Consider the following 22,972-nt stretch of genomic DNA (forward strand, 5'->3'; position numbering starts at 1 on the left):
TTACAGTTACGTGATATTCATTCTTCCATTGCAAAATTGAAATCAACAGTACAGCCAGTGGAAGACAGACTACAGCCTGCAAGTCTTTCCAATGCATCAGCAAGTCTTTCCAATGCATGCGCAAGCACATGAGCCCCCCGCACACAACCTTTATGCAGCGGCCTGCTTCTCCGGATGTGTGTACAATCAGATATTCTGGTTTGACACTGCAAGCTACACTGGTTTTATGAAGGATTAAATGCCACCTGAGACATATTTATCCTACATAAATCGCTAATGGTAAACTGCAGCATGTCTATGTCAACACCCGCTACTGCAGCAGAAAGGTTAACCATCCAGACTGTGCCTGGTGCAGCTGTAGGGGGTTAGTAGAGGTGCACATAAGGAGAACAGAGACAGCATGTTTACTGTTAAGATACTACACATTATGATGCTAATGAAAGGGCCATTTGCTTTTTAAGTATATGGTTAATAGTACTGGGGGGGGGGGGGGGGGGGGAGTTAGTATTATCACATAAAGTGGTATGGGTAACTAAAAACACAAGGTAACTGTAGGGGAATCGCTATGAAAAATAGTCTCCATCACAGAAGAATGGACAAATCACATCACTGACTAATATGAAACAGATTTTTGTTATATCCAAGGTCATTTGGGTTTACTTTGTCACCTTTTTTATATCAGTGCAACACAGTTACATCAAATCTGACAGACGGCACGGCAGTGTTTTAGTTCGACTTATGTACTGTGTATTTGTCTGAAAACAAAAATGAAATCTGTAACTTTGACCCTTCTGAAAAAATATATGCAAGTTCTTTTCTTTTTAAAAAGGAGTTGGTTATTGAAAGGGAGTGGTGGAGAAAGGAACAGAAATGGGTGTTTCCCTCTGTCTTGATGGCCAAGTACTCGAAACACTAGCATTTGGTTTCTTAAGTTCTCTTTAAAATAAACATTACAATTCTCTTAAAATAATATTGCAATGTCAATATTCAAGCACAAGATAAGTAAAACTATTTAGAATGAAACAATAAACAAATATTGAGGCTAAGCAAAATAAATCAGACTATGGAACAATCAGACTTATGGGGCAACTTCCATACTGTAAAAAGTAATTTTTACATCATGTGTCAAATAATTTACAGGTTTATATATAGCAAGCAGGTAACACTGTTAAACACATACTGTTCCTTTTCACAAGATCATTTGTCACCTTTCAAGTCAGTAAATTACACTGTTGGGTAATATCAATTTTCATTTTACATTTATATTATATTTTGCTTTTATAGTGAAATGCCATATTTTTTAATGAATAAAATACAGGTATAGCACATGTTATACATATCTTAGGTTTTCTGTGCTCTATGCACATTCATAGTTATTTATTTTGTTAGTCAGTGTAGAAAACACCATCGGCCAAAAATGTTGTTGTGACAGACAAAGAATGAATCTTGGTTATAAATCTCCCTCCCAACTTGTTAGGGCGCTGTGTAAAGGGAACAGAGTGCCCCGGACTGGATGGTCTGACAATTAATTCCAGGGAAAGGTGGAAGTCGGCAATCTAGAAAGGGGGGGCGGAGCTACGGTACACCAAGTCATCGCCCCAGAAGGGAAGCGATGTGGCAACCACGGATTGGAGGAGAAACGGTTGCACTCGCTAACCAAGGGGGCGTGACTGACAGTACAAAAGGGGACGTGGCTAAGCGATCTGTTCCTTTGTTATGGTTGCGAGCGAACCGCTAAAAGAGAACTAAAATTGCAACTATGGAAAAGCTGACACCAAATAATAATATTTTATGACCAAATTGAAAATGCTTGAGACAGCACTGCTTTAAATTGAGAAAGCACATTTTCACAGACAATGTAGTGGAGGATTTGGAGGTGAATAATGAGGATAGCACTGACAATTTTCACATACAGTAACAAAAAGATTAGAAAATATGTATTATTTTGTATGAAAAGAAAGTAGCGAGAATCAAGATATTCAACAACAGTCCTTTATTGATAATGTTTACTGAAAAAAGCACTGAACTGCAAAACTTAAGTAGCACTAACACATAAATCAGCAAAACATGTTACCACCTTCTTTCCTGGTAGACTATCACTGCATTAAAGCATTTCATTTTTAAAGTTTCATTTGTTCAATCTGCTATTTTTTCCCCCACTAATAACAAACTGCAGATTTTTAATGAAAACAAATCAATATGCAAGAAGGAACCAAGAAAAGCTAAAAAGTATTTTTTGCTGCTTCTAAGCAATACAACCTGTATTTGAGAAATTACCTAAATACCCAAGGATTTATTTCCAGCCACGTTAAAGATTATATTCCATATTTTAAATCAGAGATTTGGATAACACAGAGCATGTTGCCATTGTCAACAAGGTAAAATCACTAAATATTTCATTTTATGTTTTGCCAAATAATTAATCAATAATAACTGTGTGTACTTATTGGGTTCAGCTACAGTATATGTTTTTTAAAAAGTACAAACAGACCACAATTGTTTCAGGACACCATACTCTTGATGAAAGCAATTATATCATATCAAGTTGACATTAAGCTTCTTCCTGTTGCTGTTTGATGTACACCCAAGCATTTGACTGGCTTATTTGTTGCAGACATTTATTTCCACAACACACGTCACTCCTCAGTTTGTCACAGATTTTCAACTCTGTGAAGTTAGATGCCACTGCTTACAAATATAAACTGTAAGATATCCTGAGTATTGTTCACAGACATTATTACATTATTACGACATTATTAGATTATCTCTGACATTCTATCATCAGATTTTTGTAATGAGCATTATAACAAAATGCAGCAAAAAGTTCAAATTTTTGATTATGTAGTCGTCTGTCAGGAATCATGTTACACTCAAGTACTTTCTGCAGGCTGCCTTTCCTCAGCTTCCAGTTCTTGTGTGCTATCACTGCACTCCTCAATCACATTTTCTTGAAAGGTACTATCTGTGTAAACCACCATGCCTTCTAATTGCTCTTCAACCACTGTGGTAGCTGCAGGACTTGTTTCCATCTCTTCGCCGGTCATGTTCTCCTCTTCCGTCTGGTACACTGTCTCTTGATATGGGCTTTCCTCCTGGTTGTTTTGCGAGTACATAGTTCCCTCAACCTGCAGAGTGGAATCATCTAATTCTGTTACAATATAATGTGTGTTTCCAACAGAGAAGTTCTGACCAGAGTTTTGAACCATGGCTCGCGCTATTCCTTCTGTGACGATGATCATCTCCCCATTTGAGCTGACCAAGTCCATGTGATGATTGGGGACTCTGATTCTGTGGTCTCCTGCCTCTTGCATTATGATCTGCTGACCTTCTCTCGACATCATGTGGACTCTCCCTTCATCATTGACGATGACCTGCGTCACCCCAGTAGCCATGTCGCACATAGCAAGCTGCAGGACCTCATGGACCATATCCTTGTAGGTTGCTGGAACTGACTCTTGAGAAGCGGGTATTGATGACGACTGCACCACTTGGGTTACCCGCTCCATGGGTTCTGTGTCGTCCTGCATTTCATGGAAAACTTGCATTTCTTCAGTCACAATCTCACTGGCCACTTCAGTTGTTACCACCTCGCTTTCGTATCCCTCTGGCAGAGATTCCTCGTGGTTTGCCTCTGCAGTGTTCTGCTGTTCTTGACTGTCTTTTGCCTGTCCCAACTCTGTTACAGCACACAAAAGAGCATTCAGTGCTGAAGAGGAACCAGCTGTATGGACCGCCTGTTCAGCTAGCATTTCGCCACAGGTTGCACCTTCTACAGGGGTTTCAACCACCACGACTTGGGTGGTGCCTGCCGGTAGCTGAATCTGACTTGGAATCATGCTGCTCAGACGAGTGGAGCACCCACTGGTGGAAATTACTTGACCATCTTCTGTGATGTGGACCACTTCTGCTACCTGGCCAGCCATTGCCAGTGTCTGAAGGGTTGCTGCTGCAGACTCCTCCATTGAGGCATCGATTGAGAACTCTCCTCCATATCCTTCAGGAAACCCTTGAATGATGATGACTTGTTGAACAGACTCTGCCTGGGATTCTGCCTCTTTCCTGGAGATCCTCAGCACACTGTCCTTGACTGGGGAAGGCTCTTCTGCAGCTGCTGTAAATGGGGTGTCTGTTTCTACAAAGGAGGCTCCATGGCCTTTAAGACGACACTCAAAAGATTTGGAAACAATACCTGAAAGACAAAATAAGTAGAAGTTGAAGGTCGTTGTACATTTATTGTTTTCAATACACATACTTGTTGAGTTTAACATTTAATCTTAAATAATCAACACACAACACATTTGAACCAATAATCATTAACCAATAATAGCCAATGAGTGCTAGTAAGAGCAAAAATGTGGATAAAAAGCTAAATTAATTTCACTTTACTGCACCATTTTAACTGCCAAAAAATAACTACAGTAAGCAATAACAACAAAAATGTATAAATAATTTTTAGGAACTTTTTTAAAATAATAAAAAGGTGTAAAATAGTGTTCTTGTGAATACATTCAAGAAACATTTAAATGCAGAAGTAACATGTAGTAACAAGAGATGAGCCTTGATAAGCCCAATAGGCTCTTGCTGCTTCAATCATTTTCTATGCAAACCATTGGCCTTAAGAATTTAAAGCATGGTTTTATCAAATGTAAAATCACAAACCAGTACTGTGCATATAACCAGCGCTTCAATGTTCTAAAAAAACAGGTAACAAAAATAAAAAAATACCAGCACAAGAATTTCCCCAAAGTAAATAATTTCTTATATGCACATGTAATAAACAAATAAATACATATTTTCTAACTTAAAAAAGCCTCTCTTATGTTTTAAACAATGATTCAATTAAGCATCTTCAAGATTTAGCACAAAGCCTTTTTAAAAAGCATGGATATTAACATTTATGCCTGATAAGTAGAATTCTTGATATGTTTTGTTTTGACTTATAGGCAAGGCAAGCTTTAAATGTATCTCAACAAATTAATTGAAGCTAGTGTTATTCTTGCAAGGGAACATTATTTATTGATAGTGAAAACAAGGCATTTGAGAATTAAATCAAAGTTATCATGATTAGTACAAATACACACACATATTTACATAAAATCCTATTTAGTCCTTTATAAATCATATTCATGTTCCTCATCCAAACTCTTTAAATGTAAATCCACAGATATGTTGATATCCAATGTTGAATCCAAATAAGCTAGCTCAACATTTTAAGTAAGTTGTGGCCCATTTTGATATACATTACAACCTCACTTGGGCAAGTAAAATGCCACCCGTAGACACACTTATGTAAAAGTACTGTCCCTCACATGACAGATTTATCTGTTATGCAAATGCATTCCAGTCACGATGAGCCTCACAGATCTGATAAACTATGACACTGATAGAAGGCGCTCGGATGGCAGATACTTCTGTATCTATGGTTAATGAGAAATGGCCTCAAAAGCGCTAATTCTACAGGCCAATCTGGAAAACTGACTTGGCTCCAGATTTCTTCCCTAAGGAATAATTGACATTGATGAACGGTCAATTATTATTATTATTATTATTATTTAGAAGCTACTATTTTTGCTGATATAAAAACTAACTAGAATCTACTTAGAACAATATATTAACTGCTCCTTCCTTTAACCAAGTGGTTTCTTGTAAGAAAAAAAAAAGTTACAGTAATTTTAAAAATAATTTTTTTTTGGTTTAAAATAGGGCCCCCTTTTTATAGCAGGTCTTTTAAATGTTTTTGTTCAACTGCTTATGGTTATAGATGTTACTCAAACTACAAACTGACAAATATTACAAACAGCTTGATAAAGGTGATAAGAACTGTCAAAATAACACAGACAGCTTCCCTCGATGGTGAAATATACTCTAAGCAGCAAGCTTTATTTTCAGAAAACTGGTCATATCTGCACCTTTTTTTATGCTGACCCGTGAAGTGGCTGGTTGGCAAAAGGAGACAGAGCGAGAGTAAATGTTTGAATGTTCTTTAAAGTCAAATATTTCCCTTCTGTGCATGCTTAGGGTTCTAAACTGTTGGATTACAGTACAGAGAGATTTGACGTCCCTCATGGTGTGCAGGTATCAAGTGAATCCCTTGTAGCCCTGATAATTATGCCGTCCAAAGTGCTGACTTAATCCATTTGAATCCGGAGGTGGGTTAAGTCACTTCCCTGGCCATACAAGTAAACTGCGTGGGTAAATAGTGTTGTCACAGAGAGGCGTGATGAAGCTTAACTACACCAACATCTTAACCTCAACACTGAGCTTGAGCCCAGCTATTCCATCACATTTCATAAATGGGACTGCAAGTCCCTCTTTATTTTTTTTTGATTCAGCAATTTAATAACTTCAAGTGCTGTCAGGACTGCTTTGAAAAATGGCTCCTATAAAATGTAACAGCCTCAATCAGTGTAAAGATTCACCCACTGAAGATTCCTCTATTTCACCCTTAATGAATTAATGTTGAAATATGCAGAAGTTCAAGAGTCATTAGAGCTATAATGTGAAACAGTGATTTACCAGAAATATTTTCTATATGTCTTCAAAAATATCTCTGACTGACTTATTCAGATGTTTAATCATATTAGTCAACAGCTATAAGGAATGTAATGGGCCTGATGTGGCACTGATGGAAACCTATGATAAATTAGACTGGTAATGCAACTGTAATATTCATACATACATTTTAAAGCTGCAGTGTTCTGTGAAATGCTTTAACTTAGGAGTTCCTGGGGGGTGGCGCACAATTGGCTGAGCGCTGCCCGGGTAGGGAGGGCTTAGGTCGGCAGGGGAATCCACGGCTCACCGCGCATCAGCGACCCCTGTGGCCGATAGGGCGCCTGTGGTTCTGCAGTGGAGCCGCCAGATCTGTGTTGTCCTCTGGCACTATAGGTCTGGTGGCATTGCTGTGGATCTGCAGTGCGAAAAATGACGGCTTGGCAGGAGCACGTTTCGGAGGACGCGTGTTCCAGCCTCCGTTTCCCGAGTCGGCGGGGGGGTTGCGAGCGGTGAGCCGAGGATACAGATAATAATTGGGCATGCTAAATTGGGGTGAAAACCGGGGTAAAATAATTGGCGACGACTAAATTAAAAAAAAAAATAATAATAACTTAGCATTGTGATAGATTAGAATCTAGATAAAGTTAAATAGAGCAATAAAAAAATGAAATTCTACGGCAGAGAAGCAATGTAACTGGAATACCAGATTGTTGAAAAATGATAACAAGATTTATATAAATTGTCCCATCTACAGTGTTTTGGGGATGCTACAGTATGCTATATGATTTTCATGTCTTTTAATGTGTAATGTTACATTATATTGAGTTACGGTCAACATAAAGATATAAAGTATTCACAGTTATGGTGCTTTTTTATGTGTAACTGTTGGACATGCAAACTACCCATCTCGATATGTAAATGGTAAATGCATGAGTGGCTATGTTTACTATGGAAAAAAAGAGACTGGCAGACTTTTGGCATACCTTTGTTATACGATAATAACATTTTCGATATACTTGCTTTTTTAGGAGGTTTAGAACAAACCTATATGTGGCTTGAGGTGGGCATCATTCTATTTTAATTGAGGTGGGGCTATGCTAAATTGGTACAGTTTAATGAAAGTTAAAAATAAAATACATTTGGGACATACGGTATAGTAAAATACAAAATAAACTTACTGTTAACCGTACAGCAAATCAAAATAGCACAACATACATACTGTACATAGGTAACCTATTACAATGATTCAGTTCAATGATGTGATGTGTCTATGTATTGTATATTTAGCACACACTGTTCTTGTCTCTGAGGGAGATCTCGCTACTGAAGTCTTCTTTGAAATCTTCTGCTTTTAGCTTGTAGCAGTCTGCCTATTCCAAAGCCATGGTGTTTGTAGGCTATAGCCTGCCCCATTGAACATGGTCCCAATCCTATCACACAGAAAGACTGACATTGAACCATCAATAAAAAGGTTTATAAAGGTGCTTTTTTATCCCTGTATTGTCTGTTGTTTAAGAATACGCAAAATACTACCTATTACAAAAGAGAATATCACACAGGTGAGATATCATCTAAAACAACCACACATTGGAAATGTGAAAAAAACGGCAAGTTATCAAAAGTGCCCAGCCATTTAAAGTGGAGATATCAAAAACACAAGCCAAGTTTCAAGAAACCATTGGGGCAACAACAAATAGGCACAACTGTAAAAGCGGTCGGGGTCAATGTTGCCCCAATTCTTTCTACTAACTTGGCTTCTGTTTTTTATGCAAGTTCGATATGCTTTTATTGTGCCTGAAAAACACAAGCCAAGTTAGTAGAAACAATTGGGGCAATCTTGACCCCCCCCATATATATATATATATATATTATATATATATATATATATATGCATGTTAAATTTGTGTGTGAAAAAGTATGTATGTTCAATGAAAGTGTCATTCATATCAATAAAATGTGCTTGTTACACATAAATAAAATACTTATTTATTTTTTTATTTTAAGTTTGCAATATAAACCCTGTGTGGGAATCGAACCCAAGACATGTTTCCAATGCAGACGCCTTAGCTTTCACGCCACAAAGTTTGTCTTTCCTTTTTACAACATTTGCAAGTAGCATAGTACAGTTACAGTTTTTACACCCCCTTATATAACTTCCCGCCGCTGTCCGGCTCATCAACCAGTCACATCTATGCTCTGCAGCCCCCGAAAACAGCAACACACATTCTCATTCACTCACTCCCCCTTCCCATGCTAAGTAACAACGTGACCCCGTTCCCCTTACAATACATGTAACATAAAAGACAGATGAGACAAAATGAACAGACAACAAGTCCTCCAACAAAGCCATTGTCCGGGTCGTTACAATATATTTTTAAATCTGGAAGTAAAAATATGAAAGCAGAACAACTTTTATGTACAAAAATCTTCACTATAATATACAATTGAACAAGGACTGTTGAGTATTTATTTTCATTTCATACAGTAGTAAATGGCAGTGTTTATATCTGATAGTGAAAAAGAAATAAATAAATATCAAGATAGATAAATAAAGAAATAAATGTCTATTTATGTATTCATTTATTTCAATATTTATTAATGTATTTATTTATTTATGTTTTACTTTTACCAAATATATATGCTATCCTTCAGCATAGCTAATTGTCATTAATTAATGTTCCTTTTTTACCAGTGGGGATCACAAATAGCGTTACTCTCATCAACTTGTATCGAGAGAAGGAACCGTACTTCCTTGCGCCAATAGGGACCACAAATGTTATTTTTTACATTTTGGAGATTTTTCGAGTCATCTCAGAATGATGATGATGACTCGAAAAACCTCCAAAATGTAAAAAATAACAGTCCTGAGAATTCTCAGCTGGCTGACTTCATCTTTCAAAATACTGCTTGTTTTCTCAACCAATCGTGTAGCACTGAACAGTATAACACGCTTGCAGGTTATTGTTTTTATTTAAATCCTACGCATGCCAGACCTCTTTTTAGATTTATATTATATAAAAAATATATGTTTTTGTGCAGGCAAATGTTCCATTTTAAAACAGAAATAAATAATGTAATATAAATGAGTCACAATAAGTATATTTCCATGTTGACAAAACAAGTTAATTGTCATTAAACTCGGATGTCCTGTAATATACACATGCGTGGATAAAACTCCCTGGGGTCTGCAAAAAAATGGGAGGAAAAGAAGGAGAAGGACATATGTACCTTAATTTGGCAACTTATTTCTCTTACTGTATGAGAAGGTATTAACTTTTTTTTTCTACATTTCACATAAGAGTGTTGGGAACTATAAATTAAAAGTGAAATGGTTATTTTGGCTGATTTACTTTTGCTGCGCCAATACCCTGAAAACACGTAAACTATCCTTGCTGTATAGAGTGTCTCTGGCAGTTCTCGCTGATAACTTGGCGCGATGAACTACCGTTCCTCTCAATCATTAGTCTGTGTGGGCTTTTATGAAACAGACTGCAGATATACAGTACAGTAGACATTGACACAGATTACAGATACGTGTGTGCATGTATAACCATCACTGATACAACTATAAACATGTTCTGAAAACAATCCAATTTTAACTTCCATTTTCATGTAATAATATTATTCTAAGATCAATAAAACATGCATACTATTTGGCTCAAGAGAAAAAACTAAGACAAATGAAAAAAGTAACAACTAAAAAGGTTATAACAACACAAACTGTGACTGCTAATATTAAATTAACACTTGTTTTAAAAAAAGAAAAGGTAATTATTTCCCCTCCAGTATTATAAGTTACATCAGGTGGAATAAAAAAAAAAGGAGCAGATCTCAGACAGTGCTAATTGATGCCTGCAATACATGCCAGCTCATCAAAGGTTTCAGAGGTGTTGGACATGTAAATGTTGTGCCTCTTTTAATAATTTCTCTTCATCAAAATTCATGCAGAATGATTTGAAATAGTTCAGGTGTAATTCATGAGCAATGTTACAGGTCATAAGGACCCCACAGAACAAAGGTTAGAAACATTATGGCAATGCAATTACAGTAAAGACTGGATTAGTATGTACTGATAACCACATCTGTGAAAACGGGGTGTTCCAAGTAGACAGCAGTTTAATTGATCTGCCCTGTAATCAGCACTTTTCTTTTTGCCCTAAAACAGCTGGCATATTGATTCCCCAGTTTTTGTAACAACATATACAACTACAACCTGGTATAGTAGTCAAGGACAAGCTTTATACTCCAAATCGTTATTCACAGAACTGTTTTTTTGGGGGGGGCGGGGGGGCAAGCAAAAACTTCCCCAATAATGAAATAGAAATAATCTACTCAGACACTTAAATTATGAGCCTACAAATAATCTTGAGTTTTTTCTATTAGCTTAGAACTTTAATAGAAAATATGTGCTACTGTATCTATTTATCTAACTATCTATGTATGAACATGAAGAATACAAGGGCAGATTTCCTTGCATATACACACACATATGTTAGAACCCCAACCTGAAATAGTCCCCACCTAGATCGGGGTTCATTCAAATTTTTAGAACCCTGAAATCTTTTTGTGTTCGGGGTTGGGTTGTATATAGGTTTTTGATGCCATGGCAACTACACTCACTTATTTTCATTTAAATGTATTAATGTGTTTGTGATGTCATTTACTACCTAGTTAATCAATCTACTATTCCTTTCTATTTAAACCTTCAGGCATCATGGTATTGAGTCTTTATTCATTTATTTGTCTTTATTCTTCTGTACTGTACATTATCTAATTTTCTATTTATTTTAAAACTACAAATTGTAGGTCATTCATGTTATTTTCATTTTTTGTTGATGTATTAACTATTGATTTATTTACTTTTTTATTTCTTATGTTTGATAGGTGATTCTATATTATTTTATATAATGTTGTACCTGTCTCTCCTACATATTTTATTTTGGTTCATTTTTGGCCAAATATACCATAAACAAGGTTGCTAGTTTTGCATGACGGGTTTCTTGCAAATTCACTTTTACCTTTACAAACATAATTGCATACTTTACATGTGTTTTCACAGGTTTTAATGTCCTTTATTGCGTCTATGATCCGATTATGTTTACTGTGGACCAAAATGTCATCTACATTTGCATCCCTAAATATTTTTGTATTCATGTTGTACTATTACTTTAAGGTTTTTTTAAAAGATTTTTCATATTCTAGTGTGCATTGCATTTAAATCTTATAGATAGATAGATAGATAGATAGATCGATAGGTCGATAGATAGATCTATCTGTTAATTTATATTAATTAAATGTATTTATACAGATAGAAAAATACACACAGGTGGAATACCTAATTTACAGGTGTTCAGGTTAATAATAGCGGATATAAGTACGTTTTCACCTGAGAACAAGGCGTTGTTTTTGCAGTACTCTGATATCTCTCTCTCTCTCTCCCTCTCTAATTATTAAAAATAAAAATACAGTAATAATAATAATAATAATAATAATAATAATAATAATAATAATAATAATAATAAAACCACTATTACTATTACATCCCTTAGCTTTATAACTGTTATGACTTCACTGTCAAGCAAGCAATGACTTCCTTCTTCCTTCGTACAAATCTTTACAGAAAAAGTAATTTAAAAAGCTTTTAAAAAAGTACTGTAGACTGGGCAGACAGAGAGAAGTTTCCACAATAATGACATCCATAAAATACCTAAACGGCACTTTTAGTACTAGCCTGAATATGGCATTTTTTGTGCTCTACCACAGCTTAAATGGTTTGATCACAGAGTATAATACTCCGTTGGGTTTATAGAACAATCAATGTTCCATAAAATGATGTATTTATCCAATAGCTGGCTTAGCGGGTACTCGTGTATGACATTGTAGGACTTGCACCGTAAAACTTATCTCACACTACTTCAATAACTTCATCTCATCTATGTCAAGCAATTTGTTTAAGGCTCAGCTTTGACTGAGAGAAAAAAAAAATTGTAATAAAAATTCATGGAATCTGTTTGAGCATGAAAACTGATGGCGCTAGAAAGGTCACATTGCATCTGTGCTCAAAGGGTCAAGGGTCACTTACAGTTCTAACACAGACAGTATATTTCATGCACCATGTAGCAGATAAAGATTGTGTTGAAGAGACTTGTCTCAAGAAGAAACATTAAATGTGTTTAGAAAACGTCTTGCAAATTCACATCTGGCTTTATGGTATCTGTCTTTATATTTGTAGCCATTTTGCTAATGTTTTTTTTTTAATTAAATGATAATTACCAATGTACACCTTCAGTTTCTTGTCAAATACTTGTTTATTAATTTCCTTTTTTTCAGTTTTAACTGCAGTATTGTACAATGGGTTATTGATACACGACCCCTGAACAAAGCAAACGTATTCATTGTTTCTGTTAATTCATTATAAGCCCGTAGGATATATTGCTCATGGAAAATGTATAATATGGTCAATTGAAATAAAAAATTCACTGCACAGAAAATAAACACAAATTGTTTTGAAAGTAAAGAGTGATGCAACAACACACCTGGGTATAATCTTATTTGCTAGCAATTTCATTTGCTTTCAACCATTAATGCTGAAGGGATTTCTAATGCCTACTGATGACAATTTAAAAAACACTCATTCACATTTGCATTGAGTATCAGAGTTACTGAAGTGCTTCCAAAATTCACTCAAAAAGGAGCAGCAGCTTAAGCAAGTAATTATCCCTTCAGAAATCATACGACACACTTTTTCCTTTCACTTTTTATTAATCTGACCTGTCTATTTTCAACGCACAATTCAACTTGTTTGCTTTTCAAATACAAACTTTTTAAAAACCATGATACCCATTTTTCCATTGTTTTCAATTGCATGTCTTTTTTTTTTTTTTTTTTTTTTTTTTACCACTGTACAAGACAAAACACAGTTTAATCACTGTACCGAGACATCATAAAAACAAAACAAAACAAAACAAAAAAAAAAACAAGTTTACAGTAAACAGAACCTGCAGCTGGGCTAAAACACTAACTGTTAGTATTTTAATTATCAGCTAAGCTTTCGGTGGTCAAACATCTGCTCTCAGCCAAACGATAGCAGCTGCTTATGTACACTTAACACAATGTGATTTCCTATAAATATTGGAATGAATCATATGCTCTGCATTTATCATAACTATGTCCCAGACAATCTAACAGGGACGGACCAGGAACACAGCACAATGCAAACCTTTTGGCAACTTGCCACAGAGTGATATCTTCAAAGGGCGAGACTCAAAGACAGCTACAGTAGTTTAGCTTATAAATTGAAAATGTTTAAGGGCTGTTTCAGAGGTCACCATTTTCTAAAATGCAGCTGGTAAGTGCTAACAAAACAACATCTCAGCATTACTTTGAGTGAGACAATAATGCAGAGGCTTCAAGGACAAAAGACAAGAGTACATTATGGACTATAGATCGCAATGGGTTCTTACATCAATACGCTTGTGTGTGGAAGCACACCCGGTTTCCCAAAGACTAAATGATCCTTATTAGATGTTTTAGACACACAAAGGGAGCCTAAAGATGTTGGGCTGAATTCCATCTAAAAAAAACTGTAGCAAAAAAAAAAAAAACACCCAACATTAGTAAAAGTAGTGTATGTCTTTGTCAAAGACTAGTTAAGGAAAGGATAATACTGCAATTAATCCTTGTCCAAACAACTCAAGTGTACATCAGTAAATCACATTTCTTTCTAAATGTTGTTGTGTAGATCAAATCAGTGATATAAACAAAACTCTGCTGGCCTATCTATCTAGCTGTTTGTCTGTTGTACATGTATTTATTGTGTATATCAGCTAATATGTGAGGAGCAATGTCCGAGGACTTTTAGCAATGTCTGAGCACTTTTAAGCACTATGCTGTGCCTTAAATATATCTTATTAGTGGTTAGTTGCATTATTTGTGTTGTTTTAACATCATATTAAATGCGTATTTACCTCTTAAAGACCCAAAACCTGAATAAGATATATCAAAGCTGCTTGTAGAGCCTGTGACACAAGAGCACTGCGGTCACAGACCTCAACGTCATTTTTTCTTCAAGCCTGCTGCAATCACGGACTCAGCGGCCTTGAAGGTTAATGGTTATATTTCTATTTCAGGGAACCAGGGTTATGATAATTGCCTAACGTTCCCTTTCAAGTATGAAATGTAACCATTAATGTACGGGTGAGTGTACCAAAGCAGTCGCAAGGGCAATATTGCACAACGACTGGAATGCTACAAGGCTAAGCCAAGAGGCTGCCTTGTGTGTTACGATATGGAATCCCAGTAACAAGTAGCTGGGGCTAAAAAATTGAGTGAGAAGCTCTATGCCTGTGTTGCAAGGGTTGACTGAGAAGCCGCCCTTAACACTCTAGTTCCAAAACTAGGGTTGTGAGGATCCACGACATTAAGTCTGTAGAACCTAGTAAAGATATAGGAAGTAGCACCCTGGAATAAAGCCCACGAAGTTGCCATGCCCCTGGTGGAATGGGCAGTGAGCTTTTCTGGAGGGGGCAAGTTGGCCAGCTCATAGGCAGGCCTGACCGTCTCTACTTGGACAGCCTCTGCTTAGACAGGGTTTGACCACTGGATTTTGCCCCATAGCAGACAAAAAAATGTTTGGTCTGCCTCCAACTTGTTGTCCTGTCAAGATAATACGCCAGGGCCCTAACTAGGTGGAGCGTATGGAGCTGTCGCTTCCTGTCAGACTGGAAAGGAGATGGATGGAAAGCCTACAATTCTGTAATCTGCCAAGTTTTTAACCTGTAGTACTTTGTATTTAATCACATCCTGATGTAACTATCACTATTTAATCATATCCTGATGTAACTATCACTATTACCTGCTGTATTATTGAATTGTGGTTTGTCAAACTTGTACTTTACTTGAACAAAAGTTATTGTATTTCTTGCTCTTATTGTATTACTTGTATTGTAACGCTTGAAATGTTTTTGCCTACGATTGTAAGTCGCCCTGGATAAGGGCGTCTGCTAAGAAATAAATAATAATAATAATAATAATAATAATTCCACAGACTGGTTGACTGGAATGCCAAGATCATATTCGACATTCGATGGTGTCTTCTGAAAGCATTAGGCAAAGCAATATTATTAAATACTTTATTTTAATTCCTGTAACAATAATACACAGCTACTGGATAGCGATATGTTGTGCTGACTTCACTGAGAATTAAATAAAATCACAAAAAGAGAACCACAAAAAGGTAGAAGGCTATTTCACATGTGGAAGATTACAAAATATATCTAAACAACCCTGTCAGTTTTACTTTCAGTACACCAGATAGCTTGTTAAAAAACAAAGAAATGGGTAGTCACTCAGCATCTTTTAGATTAAACAGAATTTGAAATCACTTTAGAAATAAGCATTTTAAAACAATTGTGCTTTTTAACAAAAAGAAAATGTGCAGTTTTTTTTTTTTTTTTTAAGGTAAACAATATACTCAGGCATTCCCCCTGTGTTATATTAACCAACCTGAATTATTGTTTACTGTTAATTGCTAGTAAATTACATTGTAGATCTGTAAAATATGACTTCAGCTCAAGTGGATTCACAGCTACCAGTTAGCCCTGTGTGATTTTAAATATAATTACTTGTGATGAATTCGAATGCGAACCATTAAAACAAGCCCAGTTGAAACAGGTATTATCATCAATACTTGCCCATTTTAGTCCGAGGTATTCATTAAAACAATACCAAAAATTACATCAGTACAATTAATTAATTAAAAGGGTTACATTATCAGGGTTTAAGAGATACTGTTTTGAAATATCAAGGGGCTGCGTATGGCAGTTTCAACACTTGTGTTGATTCTTATTTTTAATCTGATGTTCATTAAAATTAAATTCTTAAAAGGTGCAGGACAATGAGGTGATTGCTACAGAGAACAGATGATATTAGAAATGTTATGGTGTTTCTGGTAATATGTGGATATCTGCATTGCATGGTTTGACATTTTAATTTCAATAAATATCATGAAATTCACTCTGAAAGTTTGGTAAGAAATCTTTGTTTTGGTTCTGTGGCCTATTTAATATTGTACCATGTTTTTTTTTGTCTTTTAGTACTAGCTGTCTGTAACAATATGAAAGGAACATAAATGTATACTGTATATATTAACATTTGGGTAAATTATCAAAAATCAGTTATATTAATTTGCTACATCATTTTGGCTTCCACCTTCTTCCAGTAACATCTTTTCTTTCTTTAGTTGTATGACAAACTAACATCTTCATATACTGAGTCCATATATACACACCCATATATATATATATATATATATATATATATATATATATATATATATATATATATATATATGCTGCTATACTAGAACCATGGCTGTAAAAAAAAAAAAAAAGGTTTTGGTCATTCAAGTCGCAACTGGTCATAACTGGTTTCAATACAATACAATAAAGTCACAGTACTGACCCAGTACTAATACAAAACACTTGCTCTTACAAAATAAACAATCCACTGGCAAAAAAGAGAATGTATTAAAACTGCATTAGTCCTTCCGTTTGTTTTGTTATGACAGTATTAAATGTAGTATTCAAATACAGTACCATGGAACAGTGTAAAATGTTATTAAAAATATGTAATGTGTAATGGAAATGTGTATGTAACATTTATTCCCCCAGCTACTACAGAATAGTTTAAATTGTTCATTCAGTTAAAAGGCTGAACATTATACTAACATAATAGGGCATTATTGCTCTATGATTAGGTGGAAACTGTGAACAAAACAAAACAAACAAACAAAAAACAAGCCTTGCATTGTATTGTTCTTAAAATGAACCGACAGATATTCATAAAAAATGGCATGCAAAACAATAAAGCCAGTTACCAAGGACAACCTGCCATTTATGACTGTTTTTGGTCCCTCAACCAATAGCAATGAATGCCACGCATAATACTATAAGCACTGCTACACATAGCTGTGAAGCATTAAACAAAATAACTGCTGGTATTCCTGCCTCACACAAAATCACACATTTTTCTGTTATTTCACGTCTACCTGCAGGTACTTTGGAAGCAGAAATAGTACTGGCCACACAGTAACCCCATTTCTGGTACTTTCACGGAAAATATACCAATATCCACAGCGCCCACCTATTCTGCGATGTTATTTAAGGCACATCATGTATGTTTTATGAGTTCCTTTTGAATAGTTTAATGTCATTTAAGCAGTCAAGTGTAGTCAGTGCTGTCAGAAAGAAAAAAAAAACTTTTAGTACAGGAACAATGCAAGAGTATAAGTTTGACAAATCCCATTACACCACGTTGTTTGCAAACCACATTCTGCAGCAGTCTTATGGGAAAAATATATGCAGCTTTAACTGTGTAAAGGTTATACATTTATGTAATATCCTTAGACATATAGTTGACTCTCGCTCATCAGAAGAAGTTGGGACCAAACCATAATAAAAATGCCAAGTTGTCTTTTTTTACTTTTTAGATACTTACATTTCATTAAAAATCTGAATCATTTGAATAAAAAATAGGGACAGCTTTAAATGTTTACACAGCATTATGACACTAAAGTTTCTATATACAGTATTCTATCAGCATGCATTTCCCTATGGTATGGTAATTCACATTATAGCTCAGTTCGTATTACCAGTGTTCGGATTAGCAAGAGTGTTGCATCTAATTTATTTCAATAAAGCTCTATCTTTTTTTTTATAGAAAAGAAAAATATTTATTTGAGATTTAATTCTAGCTGCGACCAAGTCCAAGGTAATACAAAAATAATTACACCAAAATAAACATGTGAACAGTGCTGCTTTTCATTAGAACTGCATTTAAACCTGGCTAGGAGACCTCCATGTAACGATGCAATTATTGATTAGCTTGAATCAATGGAATCCCTGGTGAATATGTTTAAGTGGTAGGATCACTCTTGTAAAGCTGCATCAAGAGAGCAGTCAAAGCTGCACTTACAATCAATTAAATAAATTAGCCCCTTAACCCTGACCAGGCTCAAATAATATGTATCAAAAACACATACTGTATAAAAAGTGAAAATGCATTATAAAAAACATCCGATTTTGGTTTGATCATATTGTGGTATTGTACAACAATCAATAATACTCACACAATAAAATCTCTCAGCCAAGTCATAGCAAATTTGCTGACAGAGGTTTTGAATATTTTTTTTAAAACATTGAAACATCCACACATCCATGCTTGGGAATCTGGTCTTGTAAAGATCATGTCTGGATGATGTGATGAGATTCATCATGAATTATATTTTCAAGCAATAACTTTACATTGACAAGTATTTTAATACACATTTCTGCAGATATCGAGCAGATGACATCCATTTCAGGATTCTTATATCTGGCTTTTTACCTCCTGTATGCATCAACATACTATTACCTTGCATGTTTTAAATATCTTCACAGCATAACTTATTTATTTTCACCGGTATCCAGGAGACATTTTACTTCCTTTATGTATTAATTAATATATTTTTTATTAAATAAATAATCATCCTTTAGCTCCAATCATACTCAATTGGATGTTGATGTTCCAGTAAACATGTGCTTGCTTTTCAAAAACCTGCATGTATAAAAGTTGAGTATGTGCATCTTTTCAAAGCAAACCTACTGTATGTGCCTATGTACACAATTACAAACATGTTTATATCTAAGCCAGTATTAGGATATAATCATTCACATTATTTAGACTGGGTTAAGTGAACATATCTTTTTGGAAGCACCCACAGTATGTGACTGTGGAAATTAAATAAAATTTCAGCACATCAAATATTAATAATTGGTATTATAGCGAGTGATTGTAGGCTTTAAATCAGACTGGGAAGAGGAAGAAGTTACATTACACTCAAATGTCTCTGGCTGTCACTGCGTGTCTAGTGGAAGAATTAATGTAAAGGGCCTCATTCACTAAACAGCGGTGACATGTTTTGCATGCAGTAAGCCCCTTTACTGCGTGCTTTGTACACCTGCTGTATTCACTAACCAGTGTCAGGCAACCTAGCACATGGAAAAAAGCGTGTGGAAAAAGTACCACGTTCGAGTCATTTAAATATAATGAATAATGTTAATGTGTGGAAATGTATGCAAATTACGTCACAAAATACCTGTGTCACTGTGACAAACTCAGAACCGTATTTACCTTTTCTTTCGAGCACCCATATATATATATATATATATATATATTGTAACAGGCATGGCTGGACTGACTCACCATTGCCAACTGTTGGCGAATGGAGTGCCGTGCCTGGAGCCAGCCTCCTACAGATATGTTAATGTACAGCAGAGGATGCTGGGAGTGGGGAATAGGGTAAGGAAAAACTGTTAGAATGGTTGTGTTTTGTTATTAGTTACTGTGAAGTTCCAATATCGTTAAATGTATTACCCTGTGATTGTTATTACCCTTTTGGTGTTATTTGTGTAATATGTGGTTGTCACCTTGAGAGGCGGAGTAGTGCTCTGGGGTGGTGAAGGGCTGTCTATGTGTATGTGTTTGAGTGTGTGGATGGTGCTGACTTGCTGTTAGCTGCCTAATAAACTGCATTGTACCTGAGATCCTTGGTGTGTGTCTCCAGTAATTCCTGTGCTCGCTATAATATACTATAATACAGTGTGTGTAAACCTCATGCATAATTCTGCATGCTGAATTCCGCGCATTGTGACAACTTGCAAATGAATCATTTAGCTCGCTTTATTTGTGCATATAATTAGCTTAGTGAATAGAGTTACTGCTGGTCATTTACCACTGTTTAGTGAATAAGGCCCAAAGTATATTAACACCTTGCTCCTTAATAGCAGTTTTAAGGAAGGGAAGGGTATCACTATCCACAGGGTTTGAAGGTGACAATGCTAAGTAGATAAAAGCAAGTAGCCTGTGTATTGAGGACTTCAGCCAAGTCCCATGGGCTGCCTTCAGCATTCAATCTCAAATTTGCATGGAGTGGGTCACGGATCCAAAACTGGGTAACAATCCGGGGTCAAGTACCTATGGAGAGCTGTTTATGTCAAAGACAAAATATATTTTAATTTTACTAGGATCACTTAAACTGGTATAAATGTAATGAATCATGATGGGGACACACTACTTGTGACAAAGATGACCAATTAAATAAAATTGAATTGCCACAGAAAGATTCTGTCCCAAGGACACACTCTATATGATGAACACTGGATCATTAGTGGGTTTTCGATTGCAATGATAATAATACCTAGGTTTCTAGCTGTGGAATATTAAAGTCTAATAATACATGTAGGCTTTTTAGAGTGGAAATTGCTATTTCTCTCTGCAGATTGTAGAACAACCTGTTCAACCCCAGCCCTTTTTCCACGTTATGATGTTAATATTGGGTCAATAAATCACCCCCCTGGGAAGTTACCGGCAATATCAGTATTGAGGGCAGCAGTATGTAGATCCACCACCATTTAGATACAGTAATCACAAGAGACTGTCTTTGGCTGTGTTCATACTGGGTCCGTTTAGAGGGCTTGGTCCGCACTCGGTAGGGTTCGGTGTGAATAATAAAGTCTGCTTGGGAAATGAACCGTACCGAGTCAACCTAAAGAGGTGGTCTCAGCCCGTTTGGCAAACGCACTTTTCGCAAGCTAAACGTCAATGTGAACAACTGCTGGACTCGGTCCTTTTGCACATAGGAAACAAACTATGCAAGGTAACTCGGAAGTAAACATTTTGTGCATACTTGAGTTCATTTTCAGAGGAAACAAGTAGAGCAAAAAACAAAAAATGTCTTTGGAAACTACATTAGGGTTAACAGACATCCAGTGAAAACTGCGATTGCTACAGTTTCAGCCTTAATTTGTTAAACAGTAAAATTGTTACTCGTCCTGGTTTTGCTATTGTATTTACTTTTTTTTTTTTTATAGTAAGTACAAAACGTAATTTTAATTGTACATGCTCTACAAGTTAATAGCAGAGTAATGCATTAGGTTGTGTTAGTGCCATTCAAAAATAAAATAAACAATTATATGGATTACTTGTTTAATCATTCTGATTATGTGTATACCATGTTTAAATGGTAATAGCTGATCTATTTTTTAAATCTGGCTTTTTGTACATTGAACATATTTTGACTAGATGACAATATAAAGAAAATAATGAGTTGTTATAATCTGCAATAAATTCACCCGATGTTTAATTTTTAAACTATGATTATGTTATTATATGCTGTTATTTTAACGGCTTCAGAAAAAATTCCCCAGTTTTTCACTGTGGAAATCTGGACAGTGGGAGAAACTGAAGCTCTGAAAGAAATTTGGTCAGACACCAAAATCCAAGCCGAACTGATGAAAACTAAATATACCGGTATTCAGTTTTTACTTAAATTGCTTGTTTAATGCCGACAGTAGGAGAACTGTGCAGAATTGCGCAAACTGCATTATTCTCCTACTGTAGGCATTCAATACATGTATTAATTAAATTAGCGAAGTGCTCCTCCATTGCTTTCTTCCACAGCAATATGTAAGAATCTAAAACACGCTATATTAAAAACCGGAGCAATACATCAATAGCTGCCATCTTTCAATATGCCTTGCAGGATATTGTAAACATCCAGTTCACACACCATATAAACGAGCTGAGTTCACTTGAAAACTACATTGTGAACACAAACGGCCTCAGTCCTGAAAAAAATGGAAACAGACCAAAAACACAAACTTTAGTTCGCATCCAAACAAATTCAGTCCCTTTGCTCGCAGATAAGTGTGAACAGCAAGCACATTGATACATTGTTTTAAATGAAACGAACCAGACCGAGTCCGTTTGAAACGGACCCAGTGCAAATGCAGCCTTACTGTCTACTATACTCAATGCTTCTCATGCATTCCAGCATGGTTTAGTCAGGTTTAAATTACTTCCAGAGTTTACACATGTTCAAAGGTTCTCTACCTTTGAAAGTATTTTTTTAATAGACATTACCAAACAAGTGGATGAATGGTATACTCTTTACACTTTAGACATCTGCTTAAAGTTTGTCTGTAAAGATGTTCTAAGCGAATTTGCATTTGTATGAGCAGTCACAGTTGATTATATTGTCAACACCAGGTTTCTGCATTCTTTGGCCATTTGTTTTAACCCAATACAACTGGATGTAACTATGGCTACTACTGCTACAGCACTGTATGTTGGAAAATGACATCAACATCAATATTCTCTTCAGAAACTGCTGATTGTTAGACCAGGAGTGGAGGACACTTGAAAGACTTCCTCTTTACAAACATCCTCATGGTGATTTAAAGGCACCTTTAAATCACCTTGGTTGTGTTTTGCAATTAATTAAAAAAAACTAATAGTGCTCAAAACATAACCCATAACATTTGAATGTATGACTTTGTGTGGTCTCTTGGTATGGTGTGCAGGATCTATTACCAATAGACTAGTGCAATTATCATAACTGTATGACTGGCAATATTAGCCTTTACAGCAGAATATTTAT

The 22,972-nt window shown here is 35.7% G+C and overlaps 1 protein-coding gene across 1 annotated transcript in view; it reads right to left on the reverse strand.

Annotated features, from left to right (window-relative positions):
• Positions 1–1,978: 1,978 nt before the first annotated feature.
• Positions 1,979–22,972, reverse strand: part of LOC117400477 (zinc finger protein 407-like) — a 302,138-nt gene continuing 281,144 nt past the window's right edge. The window contains exon 9 of the mRNA XM_034000516.3: positions 1,979–4,189. Within this exon, the coding sequence (XP_033856407.3) occupies positions 2,871–4,189 (1,319 nt within the window). The 3' untranslated portion in view covers positions 1,979–2,870. The remainder of the gene's footprint in view (positions 4,190–22,972) is intronic.

Source organism: Acipenser ruthenus, chromosome 4 (genome assembly GCF_902713425.1).
Source record: "Acipenser ruthenus chromosome 4, fAciRut3.2 maternal haplotype, whole genome shotgun sequence".
NCBI lineage: Eukaryota > Metazoa > Chordata > Actinopteri > Acipenseriformes > Acipenseridae > Acipenser > Acipenser ruthenus.